At 47.2% G+C, this 12,533-nt stretch overlaps 1 protein-coding gene across 2 annotated transcripts in view; it reads right to left on the reverse strand.

The window, feature by feature from the left end:
- Window positions 1–9,123: 9,123 nt before the first annotated feature.
- The window catches only part of C6H1orf198 (chromosome 6 C1orf198 homolog), a 30,297-nt gene continuing 26,887 nt past the window's right edge, over window positions 9,124–12,533 (reverse strand). For both annotated transcript variants that reach the window (XM_019757374.3, XM_019757373.3), the window contains one exon: window positions 9,124–11,691. In XM_019757374.3, the coding sequence (XP_019612933.3) occupies window positions 11,635–11,691 (57 nt within the window). In that variant the 3' untranslated portion in view covers window positions 9,124–11,634. The remainder of the gene's footprint in view (window positions 11,692–12,533) is intronic.

Genomic DNA, 12,533 nt, shown 5'->3' on the forward strand with positions numbered 1-12,533 from the left:
AGCTGCGCCCTCCACAACTAAGACTGAAAGGACAACAACTTGAAGCTGAACGACATCCTCCACAACTAAGATTGAAAGGACAACAACTTGGAAAAAAAGTCCTGGAAGTACACACTGTTCCCCAATAAAGTCCTGTTCCCCTTCCCCCAATAAAATCTTAAAAAAAAAAATCAAAACCCTTTGCTTACGTGCAAGGAAACCTGCTGCATAAACGAGCTGCTTGACACAGGGCCCGTTTGGTACAATTGTTTGAGGTCAGTGTTGTTAATTTTCCAGACAAAATCCCAAAAGGTCAGGGTGGGCCAAAAGGCAAACCTGCCCTTTGCAGGGGCCTTTCCTGTCAAATTAATCTGACAACTCGCTGGACCAGTGAGTACGGAGGGAGCCTGTGGCCTTGAGGTGGGTGGGGGGCTCCCGGCTGGAGACAGGCAAGAACACCCAGCCCTGTAGGTCCAGGGCTCAGGCCCGCGTGGGTCTTCTTACCTCATGATCAGGGAATGACACCCATTCTACACCCTAGGGTCTCGTCCATTGTCTGGTCTGAGCTTCCCAAGGCCCACGTGGGGGCTGTAAGGGTTCCCCATTACAGAGAAATAAGCAGACTTGGTCAAAGTCACAGGGATCATAAGCGGGTGAGAGCTCGGCCTTCCGTCTCTGTGGCTGCTGGGCACCCCGTACGCAACGCAGCCCTGTGAGCTGCTGTGCAGAGAGAACAGAATAACGTCGGGGAGGCCCTCTGGACAGCGGGACGCTCACGCTACACTAGGCTGCCCAACGGGAATTTAATGTGAACCTCAGATGTAATTGTTCCTTTAAATCTCATACCTGGAAGTGTGTTCCGATTCGCCCAACCCCCAACCCCACCTCTGGCAACCACCAATCTGCTCTCTGTAACTACGAGTTTATTTTTAAGTTTCCACATATAAGTGAGATCAAACAGCATTTGTCTTTCTTTGTCTGACTTATTTCACTCAACACAGTGCCCTCAGGGTCCATCCAGGTTGATGCAAATGACAAAATTTTCTTCTTTTTTATTACTGAATAATATTCCATTATCTATCTAGCCACACACACACACACACACACACATATATATATCTCACATTTTTACTCATAGATGGATGCTCAGGTGCCTTCCATGTCTTGGCTAGTGCAAATAATGCTGCAGTGAACATGGGGTGCAGGTATCTTTTCAAAATAATAGTTTGGTTTTCTTTGGATGAATATCCAGAGTGGAATTGCTGGGTCATAAAGTGGCTCTACTTTTAATTTTTTGAGGACCCTTCAAACTGTGGTCCACGGCGGCACCAGTGCACATTCCCACCAGCAGAGCACAAGGCTCCCTTTTCTCCACATCCCGTCTTCTCGATGACAGTCATTCTGACAGGTGTGGGGTGACATCTGACTGTAGTTTTCATCTGCATTTCCCTGATGATGAGTGATGTTGAGCACTTTTCATGTACATATTGGCCATCTGTATATCTTCTTCGGAAATTTTTAAATTTTCCGATAACCACATTTAAAAATTTGAAAAGAAACAAGTAAAAGTGATTTTAATACTATATCTTATTTAAGCCTATATACCCAAAATATTACTGCAACATGTAATCAATATAACAAGATTGTCAATGAAATATTTACCTTCTTTTTTCCATACAAATCCTTGGAAATCGGTGTGTATCTTGTACTCCCAGTACATCTCAATTAGCACTCGGTCAATTTCAGGGCTCAGTGGCCTCTCTGTGGGACAGCTCAGCTATACCCAACAGCCGGCCAGGCCCTCCCTAGAAAGCTGTTTGTAACCCCAGCAGCTATGAGATTAACCAAGGCCGGTTTAGAGCTGCAGAACTCCTTAGGCTCAGGAAACATGAGAACCAAAGCAACCAGAGCACTAATCCTGCCAGAGGTCTCCAGCATTGACTTTTTCACCAGAACCTTTTTCACAACAAAGACCTGAGGCAAAGCCTCCATGCAGGAGAGAGATCAAATTAGAGATCTCCAGCTGAAGGGGTCAGACCAGCCACCAAGTCTCCACAAGGTGTCCCCAGAAGCAACACCCTGGAGATTTAAGAATTCAAATACCACAAATTGAAAACTGCTGGTGGAATCCAGCCTCACCCCCGTACCTCAGATGCAGCCATGACAGTGGCGGTCCTGCATGTGCCTGGAAGTCAGAGGGACGGGGGCTTGAATCCCAGTTTGGTCACTTACTAGCTGTGTGACCTTGGAAAAGTTACTTAACCACTCTGAGCTCAGTTTCACCATCTGTAAAATGGGATTAATAACAATACCAACCTCACAGGCAGTACTGTAAGGATTGAGAAACATAAAATAGAACATCCAGGATGCCAGCTGGCACACACTAGATGTTTAATAAGTGATAACTTTTATTATAATAATTCCAATGTACCAGAGAGCTCTCACTATCTCAACCACAAATGAGACGTACTCATCACCTTGTAGCCACTTGCCTCCTGAGGTGGTTCCACCTGACAGGAGCCGACAGGTGAAAAGTAGTGAAAAGTACAGCCTGCTTCGTCTGGAGGCTCTCCCACCTGTGTCCTCCATCCTTACCCTCTCTAACTTCAAGTCCTGAGAGGTGGTAATTTAGTGACTCATGATAGTAAAACAGAGTTAGCAGTAAACACTTTTTCAGTTGTAGCTCACTTTGCCTCCCCAGCTGGACTCCTGGGAGCAGCGCTGGTGCCTTCATGAGTCTTTTCAGTCTCCCACTGTCCCAGCACTAGTGCACAGCGCTGGCTGAATAACCACCTAGGCATGGAGGATGGACGCTGGGCCTCACGGGAGAGTCCATTTGTAGTTCGTGCCCTCTGAGCTCGGCCAGCGTCCAGCAGCCCCATCGGGGGGGCTCTGTCATCACCCAGCTGCAGGCTCCTCTTTCTACTTACAGCCCAGGTGGCTGCCAGCTGTCATCTTACTAATCCAGAGAGAATAAAGGCTAAGGACAATGCTTTGTAAGTGGCCAAAGACCTCCAAAGGTAAGGCAGGCTGTGCATCTGTCCACTTTTACACTGAATGAAGAAACCAGTCATTGGGTGCTTCTACCCCACAAGGCTTCACTTGCTTGGGCGCGGTCCTTTTACTTTTTGCTTTTTCTTTCTCTTCTGCCCTCTTCATAACAGAAATCCATTGTAGGATTTAGGTGAGGGTGCCGGTGGGAAAGCCTTATCAGTCATCTTGCCGTCCATCAAACCATCCCCAACTCAGTGTTTACAACAACCGTTTATTTGCTCCCGATTCTGTGGTCGGCGTTTGGGCTGAGCTGGGCTGGCTCCTTTGTTCCTTGTGTTCTCAGCTGAGCTTCCTCACATGTTTCACGAGGTGGGTGCTATGGACTGTATGTTTGTGTGCCCCCAAATTCGTATGTTGAAAGCCTAACTCCCAATTGGATGGTATCAGGAGGTAGGGCCTTTGGCAGGTAATTAGGTCATGACAGTGGAGCCGTCTTGCAGGGATCAGTATCCTTATAAAAGAAGGAAGAGAGCTGGGGGGATGTCCAGTCTCCAGGATGGTGAGAAACACAACTTTGCTGTCTATGGCACCCAGTCTGTGCCTACTTGTGACAGCCCATGCTGATCGAGACAGTTAGCACTCAGGAGACTGGCTGGTCACCGACGTCCTCACTCATGTGTCAGGCAGGAGGCTGGGTCAGTGGGTCGGTGTGGCCTTGGTTCCCTTTCACATGACCGCCCATCCTCCAGAAGGTCAGACCACGCTCTCTGCACAGGGGGAAGCATTTCCAGAGAGCAAGGGCAGAGGTCCCCGCCGAGGCTGAGGCTCAGAAGTCACACAGTGTAACTTCTACCACATTCTTTTGGTCAGAGCACGTCCGGGAGCCAGCCCAGATCCAAGAGAAGGGAGACAGACTCTGCCTATAGCTGGGAGGAGTGACATGTGTGACCAGGGATGGAAGGAATTGCTGAGTTGTATGAGAGGTAACCAATATGTAGGATTAAATCAGACATGGGCACCCAGGCTTGGCTCAGGGAGCGCCTGTGGCCAACAAAATGAACAAAAATTCTCCGTTCCTTGTCTGGCTTAGCCTCTAGAAAACGGAGTGCTTTAATCCAGATGTTGTCTCTTCCCAATCAGAACTGCCATCCTCTGTGCTTAGGCCAGGATGACAGATACCATGGGCCTGGGTGGCACCCACTGTCAAGCTGCCTCCCAAATGTCCCTTTCACCCACCTTTTCTCCATGTCCACTGTGCCCCATCCAGGCCAAGTCACCATCACATCTTGCCTGAGCTATCGATCGCAATGGTGTTCTAACTACTCGCCTGGTTTAAGTGTCCTTTCCTCAAGGATATGTAGGTGATCTGACCAGGTGATTAAAAACATGTCCAGTGGTGGGTAGATGAGACCCCTCCCCCCAACATGTCCCATCATAGCCCCTGGAATCTGTGACTATGCTACATGACAAAGGGGGATTAAAGCTGCTAATTGCTGACCTGAAAATGGGGACATTATCCTGGATTATCCAAATGGTCTCCAGTACCCCATTGATCATTAAAAGTGGAAGAAAAAGGCAGAAGAGGAGTCAAAATCCCATCTAATTCCATCATCTCTGTCATTTCTGGGTCAGTCTACTGACTGGTTTTTCTCCTGTTTATGAATCACATTTCCCTGCTTATTTGTATGTCTAATAAATTCTGATTGGTTGCTAGCATTGTGAATTTTATGTTTACTGCTAGATTCTATCGTATTCCTATAAGTTATGTGGGGCATATTCTGGCAGGCAGCTAAGTTATCTGTGAATTGGCTTGATCTTTTCATGTCTTCTTTTAACTCTTTTAGGGTGGGTCTAGAGTACCCTATCGTAAGACTCCTGGAGCCCCACTTCTAGCACGTGGCCCCTCCAGGACCCCTGAGAGCCCCACTATTCAACATGGTCTGCACTCTGGCTAGGAGCCTTGTTTGAACTCTGGGAATTTTTTTGTTTATCTTACAGCTCCCTGATGCCTGCTATTTCTTTGGAGGTTGTTCCTGCCCAACCCATTAGGGTTTCGCCCTACACATGTACAGATTGGTCTTTGGCCAAAAACTTGAGGGAATCCCTATGCAGATTCCTGGAACTCTGCCCTTTCAATTCTAGCCCCGTTCGTTTCCCCACCTCCAATTTCATTCTCCTCTTCTCAGCAAGATTGCCAGGCTCTGTTTGGATGTCTCCCTCGCTGTGCTGCAGTCTAGAAATCACCTCCAACATACTCAAGGGGAATTCTAGGCATATTTCTGGAGCTCCTTGTCTGCATAGTTCCCTCCTAAAATTTCCAGCTACCTTTTCCTCCCCAAACTCAGCTCAGCAAGACTTCCTGAAACACAGTCTAGAAAATGCCTCACGTCAGAAAGCCAGGACAATCAGAAGACTCACCTCACTTGTTTGCCTTCTCTTGGGACCACAGCCCTGCGCTCCCTGTTGTCCAAAGCCCATAAAGTGTTTTTTCATATATTTTCTCCAACTTTCTAGTTGTTTATAACAAGAAGGTAAGTCTAGTCCCAATTATTCTGTCATGCCAGAAGCAGAAAGCTTGTTTACTTTTAACAATGTAACAATTTTCAACCGAAAAATTGTGTGGTCATATTTAGCCTGCCTGCTCCACCGGAATGGGAATGGAAGCCACCTGAGGGCAGCATGATGTCCACATTGCACACTATGGAATCCCCAGTGCCTGCACCAGCGTGCAACGTAGTAACAACTATGAAGAAAAATAAATGCTATTGCAATCCTGGGGCTAGATGTTGGTGAATCAGTGAAGGGAGACAAAATGAGGGGGCGGAGGGAGGGGAATGGAGCACATGGCACCAAGAGAATGCCAGGGCCCGAGTGGTGGCCAGAGTTGCATTTGGATCTCATTTCCAGCCTGGACTGTCCCTGTGACACATCTTTCCACTTGAATCTGGGCATTTTTACAATAAAAGATTGGCAGTAAATGCTTCAAAATGCTAAAGCAGTAGACTGTTAAAGCAGTAGACTGTTTTCCAACCTTTCTGTAATGTAGTTTGAAAATTTTGAATACTTTTTAAAGATCCTCACATGTATTATTGTCTATGAATTTATTTCATGACAAATTCTGTGTCGGGGCAAACTTCAGGTTGCTGTGTGGTAAGAGGCATTGGCCCACTGATGAAACCATGTCCCCTGCAGGGTGCCCTGCCCGACCTCAAAGAGCTGTGATTTCTGTCCCCCAAGGAACAGGGCCTCAGGTGTCACTAATTCCCACCCTCACTCACACTCCTCCCATCGGCTCAGTGTGTTACAGAAGTTTCTGGATTGCTCCAGTAGGTTTTATAGATGTTGGCTGATACACAATTATGGAGTCACACAACTTGCAACCTTAACAGAGATAAGCCACAAAAGGTCTAACCAGTGTTGGCCCAGGGCTACCTCCAACCTAAAACACCAAGTGAGTCTGCTGTCTGATGTGAGAAATCACTAAGGGACCTAGATTACGAGAGATACCCAATCTCTTTGCAAGTAGGCGTCTACCGGCACATCACCATTGGTCCATTTCATACGTCTCTTATATTTGTTTCCTGTCACTCTTACTGCCACCTCTGAAAATCCCATGGGCAATCATTCTATTGTTAATTGTCTGTTTAATGTGCATGTTTTTAATTTATGCAAATACTGTTGTTCTGTATTCTATTGTTTCTTGCTTTCATTTACTAAATAATATATTTGCTCGGATCCATCCACGTTGCCATGTCTACATCTAATTTGTCGTTTTGAAGGCCACGTAACAATCCATGGTGTAGGCATTACGTTATCTAACCACCTCCCCACTGATGGACAGCAGCTTGCCTCCAGCTCCCACTAACAGCACTGCAACAGACAGTGCTACACACATTCCTGTAGGTGCCTGTGCAAGAATTTCTTTAAGACATATATCCTGGAGGGGAACTGTGGAGTCGCAGAACATATGGCAAAATATTACCAGCTCACTCTCGACACATCTGTCCAGTTCCTCTATCCCAGCGTTTCTCAACCTTGGCACTAGACATTTGGACATTATTCCGTTGTGGGGCTGTCCTGGGCACTGTAGATGTTTAGCAGAATCCCTGGCCCCACCCACTGGATGCCAGCAGCACACTCTCGCTCAGTGGTGATGGCAAGAATGCCTTCCACACTACCAATCACCCCCAGTTGAGAATCCCATTGGTATTACCTCTGATTTTTTCTTGATAAGCAATTATTTTAAGCACCTTTTCATGTTTTACAGTCTTTAAGGATTTTTTGTTCATTTTGTTGAGGTTGCTGGCCTCGTTTTGCAGGAGTGCCCTATATATTCTTGATACTCATCCTTTATTGCAGTTGACATGGCAAACATCTCCCACCCTTTCAGCCAATTAGCTCTACCCATGGCAGACTTCGTTGACAGAAATCCTAAATTTTCATGTATTAGATTCAATATTTTGCTTTATGGTTTGTACTTTGGACCTTTTTATTAAAGAATTATTTCCTTGCCCTAGGTCATGAGATATGTCCTGCTATTAACTTTATACTTTTGTTTTATAATTTGGTCTTGACTCCATGTGGAGCCCACCTTGTGTAGTGTTGGGTAGGAGTCCACATTTCTCTCTCCATATAGTGAACCCTCCTTCCCCTGCTAGTCTGTGGTGCCACTTTCATTGTAAACTAAGTTCCCATAAATGTGTGGGTTTCATCCTGTTCTATCGATCTAATCATCCACCCGTGCACCAATACCCACAAACTGTATCTCTATGGCCTTGTTACATGTTTTCATCACTGAGAGAGAGCAAGGCCCCCTATTCTGCAGTGAACTCTTATTTTCCATCTACAATTTGGTGTAAACTTGTCAAATGTCTCAAAACATCCAACTGCAATTTTTGTTGAGGCTGCACTAACTTTATAAAATGATTTGGGGAAAACTAACCTTTTTACAATACTTAAGTTATCCCACCCAGAATTACTCAGATCTTCTTCCACATCTTCTGTTTCATTTTTATAGTTTTGTCTAATGAAGTCTTCGTATACTCAAAGTTGATTCCTGGACACTTTATATTTTTGATTGCCATTAGGAGTTGGTATCTCTTAAGTTTCTAGTTGGAATCGCTGCTCTTGATTTTTGTTAAGTTGATCTCATATCCAGAACTGCTCACTAGCTTTCTGCCTCATTTCCCCCAGGGGCCCCCCTCTTGGTATCAAGCCACCTGAAAGGCTAAGTTCATCAGAAGACCATGGGATCAGACCAAAGAAACTGCTAGAAAAGCCCCACGAATACCCCCAAACCACAGAGCACATTCTTGCCCCGATTCAACACCTGCCCTTCCAGCTGCAAAGTGCTGACCACGCCCAGGCCCATTCTGTCTGTGTTGATGGCTCCCTCTTTGCACAGAAACACTTTTTTTAAAGATATGTTAGCACCACATACTCAGCTACCATGAAAGTTGCCACACCTACAGGCTCGAGCTATTCCGCCTCCTCACACGTGTGGATGCAGACTCCACATGCTGGCCCACAGGCTTCTGCAGTCACCCCACAGCAGCGAGTCAGCGGGTCCACTCACTCGCTCACCCAGGAATCTCAGGTTAAGGTGGCAAAGGTCCCCTGGAGGAGAAGCCTGTCAGCCTGAATCACCATTTTCCCTGAGCGGTACATTTTAAAAACTTTGATATGGAAAATTGACATCTAGAACTCTCCTCAATCTAGATGGTAACTTACCACCAGCTCACTAATGAAACAGGTAGGATTGGCCGGCCATGCTGAATTCTGTATTTCTTCCAAGGAAAATCAGCTCAACCAGATCCAAGGTGGGAGCTCTCTCAGGGAGATAACATCTGCCCTGCCCAGTCAGTCACACGATGCGCTAAGTTTGTCCTTTGAAAGACGCGTGTGGCTTCCATGTCACCCCAAGGCTGCAGAGCGGCCCCCCAGGACACAGCCCACCCCTTCTGCTGGCGACCTGTGCACCTCAGCCCCACTTCCCACCAACTTTCAGGGGACCTAAAGGGGCGAAGAGGGCCCTTCTGAAGCCGTTGCACACTGGTTTAACAAGTACCAAAGAATCCTTTGTTCTCTGTGTTCAACAGGAGTCATTCCAACAGGCTTTCTGGCAACAGCTGAGGCCCAAACAAACACATCTAGAATATTTTAAATGGCTTTATTAAAGGCTATTAATATAAAATACAACCAAGTTACAAGTAGTCAGTAAGAATTTTCATTTTTGAAAATGTGTATCAAATAAAGGGAGGCTGCTCTGATATCTATGTGGGGGGGGACTGTAACCCCCACTGTTCCCAACGTGGGCAGCGCTCCCAGACCTACAGGGTGGGGGACGAACCCCCAGATGAAAGAACTGAGTGGGTTCTGACTTCTTGGGAGAGATTTTGCAAAATACCCAAAGCAAGACACTGAATCCTTGGGCTGACTCCCAGGTGTAGGGGGCAGGAGTGGGCGGAAATCCAAAACACTATATAGGCTTGAGCTGAAAAGTGTGCATTTTAAAAATAACAAACAGAAACTCCTGGTTTTAGAAGCGCCATATTGATACTTGGGGGGAAAAAGATGGCAAACATAAGAGCTCAACTTTCCCTCATCTGGACACACTGAACACAGATTCCCAGGGGACGGGAAGGAACCACCCTTGTACAGACTGCAGGGTTAAGAGGAGCTGAAGGTCAGACAGGAGGGGCCCACGAGCCAGTGTCCCCCAGGCCTTCGCTTTTCCCTCGCACAGTTCTTTACTTCCAAAAGCAGAGCAAAGCAGCTCGGCATTAGGACTGCCTCCAGGGTTTCCCGGGAGGATTTGAAGGGGATATTGGGCTCTGTGGGAAATTAGAATTGTCTCCCGGAACAGACAGGTTGCTGTGGGCTAATCATCCCAGGCTGTGGATCTCTCCTCCCTGCGACCAGCACCAAGGAATACAGACTCACATCGGCAGCTCTCCTTGTTTTCAAGGGACCCAGGTTCATGCACGGGGTCCACGGCAGCTCAGGCTCAAGGCTGCTGTGAGGGCTAGCCCGATGCCACACTGGTGGGGGTACTTCTTGGCTTCTTTTCCCTCACCACCATGCTAGAAATCTGTTTCCCTTTTATGTTTCAACTGTACTTAAATGCTACAGAAACAACCTGTATTTGCCATGATACAGTCACCAAAGCAGGAAGGTCAAATCCAAGACCCGAAGGGGCCAAATGAGGTTTAGGGACATTAAGCAATTGGCAGAAACCAAACAAAACATTGGCTAAGCCACAGCTTTGGCAGAAACTTTCCTGGAAAAAAAGTTTCCATGTGCTTTACCTTGGAGCTAGATAAAATATTCTGGAAATCATTTCAGAAGGTCTTGTGAAGCAGCAAGGCATCTAAAACAGACACATTCTGCTACTGAGACAAGGCGCTCGCTGGCAGGACTCGCTGGGATTAAGGCTTCAGGTGAGAACACAGTGAGAAGTGACATGCAGATCATGCTTGGACACATCCGGCAGCTCAGGGGCCAATGGTCAGGGCACAGCTTCCCAGGGTGAGGCCCATATGCCCCCCACCCCGTCTGGGGCATGGGCCACCGTGCTCCCTTGGCTGTCTGGGAGTCACCCCACCAGAGCAGCCACAGGCAGTCCCACTCCAGGAGCTGCCATTGCTATGACCACAAAGGTCTCCAGGGGGCGCTGCTGGGTCCCTGCAGCAACTGGACTCTTGTACTTCTGTTGGGGGTCAGGGTTGGGGGAGGGTCCACGGTGACACAGCTTGACCAGTCCTTGGGATGAAGGAACCCGGCTCTCCCTGCCAGTCTCACGCTGGAAGGTCTAACAACTCATCAGAAGAGCCCTTTCCTCCAGCAACACCTGCCATCAACCTTTCCTGCTGCAGATGCGCAGGACAGGGGACACCCACAGGCCACATAAGTAGAGAACTCCAAGAAAAGTGGTAGCCCTACAACCGCTAAATCTAGATACAAAATAATGAAACGTTAATACAAAACTTCAAAACATGCAACTCTTAAACAATGATGAATAGTTTGAGTAAGTAACTGGGCAGCTTAAAGACGCCCTCTGCTGTGTGCCAAGTCTGTTTCCTGGAAACAACGCGAGGGTGGAGGGTGGAGGGTGGCACTCGATGCAGGACATGTGACTTCAGCAAGGAGCGCCCTGGGCAGCTGGGAGCATGGGGGTGGGGGGTGTGCAAGTCATTCCATGGTCACAGCCAGCATGCTGATGTCACCGCTGCTGACACGACCCACGACCATCCATCCAAGGTAACCACACACACTCAAAAAAGGAAGGGGACGAAAGTGGGGATGGGAATCACGATTTCTGTGACATGGCTGAGAAAACCCTTCCTCTGAGGAGGGGAAAAACTGGGTGCAGCTGGAACAGAAGTTTTATTTGTAAGATTTCCTGAATTCCTGTCTTTAAAAAATCCAAGTGTAAAATCCAAACCACTGAAAATAACATATATATCTGGTCTTACCAAAAAGGGAAAAAGCTGGAAATCTGGACAAGGCAATATTTACGAGTTTTCAGAAGATTAAGAAAAGTGCACAGAAACTGGAAAAGACCCAGGGGAATGCTGCCCGTTGTATCCTCCTCCGTCACACCACTTAGGAAAACATACTGGGGTTCTTGTTTTTTTGTGGGGTTGTTTTGGTTAACACATTTTACCAGTTGTCCAGAAAATCAAACCCCGTCTTCAAGATGACATTACTTGAGCCAACCTGCAGAAGGGACAAAAACACCAAAGTAAGGCATGAGGGGTTTTAGTCACGCATAATCTAAAAACGGCATCTCATTTAAAATGACCCAAATGAAATAGCCTGTTTCTATCTCAGAGGGCCCCGACCTCAATTTGCCTCCGTGCTTGAAACCAGAAAATTAAATACAATTCAATGCAAGCTCCACTCTGTGAGGATGCAACACTCCCTTTTCCATCCTGACATGCCTGCGAGCAACTTCCAGACCTACCTACAGAGAAAAGGAGAAAAATGTATCTTTTCTCTTTCTGATGACAGGCATGTTTAAAGTTAAGTTGTCATAAGATATTCATCATGGAATGAGACAACATACTACAAATATAGTCTTCACAATGTAACACAGACACACACACACACACACACACACACACACACACACACACAGACCTGCAAAGTTGAGGGAATAAAAAATATGGGGAAAGGATGTAAAGCTTCCTTCTTCATGTTCTGTGGAAGGTTCTGGAGTGATTTTCCCTAGCCCAGGGTCATTCTTCAGATCAAGGATCAGCCACTTAAGTGATGTGGGATTGACATAAAGGGCCGCTGTTAGCCGGGACTGTCTCCAGCTGCTGCAGTGTTCAGACCCATTCCCACAGGCTCCCACCAGCCACCTGTGATGTGAGGTGGTCCTTTCCTCCAGTGCAGCACAAGCAGGGGCCAAGCTGCGGCCTTCCTGGGCACTTGTCCCTCTACACAGCGGGCACACAGAAAGTGCTTACATGGTGGCAATGGCCTAGGCAGCCTCCCTTGGAAGCTTGTTTCAGGCCCCGTTTTGCTGCCTCCGAGACTAAGGCAGAATGAGCCAA

Source organism: Rhinolophus sinicus, chromosome 6 (genome assembly GCF_057876585.1).
Source record: "Rhinolophus sinicus isolate RSI-liver-muscle chromosome 6, RSI-T2T, whole genome shotgun sequence".
Lineage (NCBI taxonomy): Eukaryota > Metazoa > Chordata > Mammalia > Chiroptera > Rhinolophidae > Rhinolophus > Rhinolophus sinicus.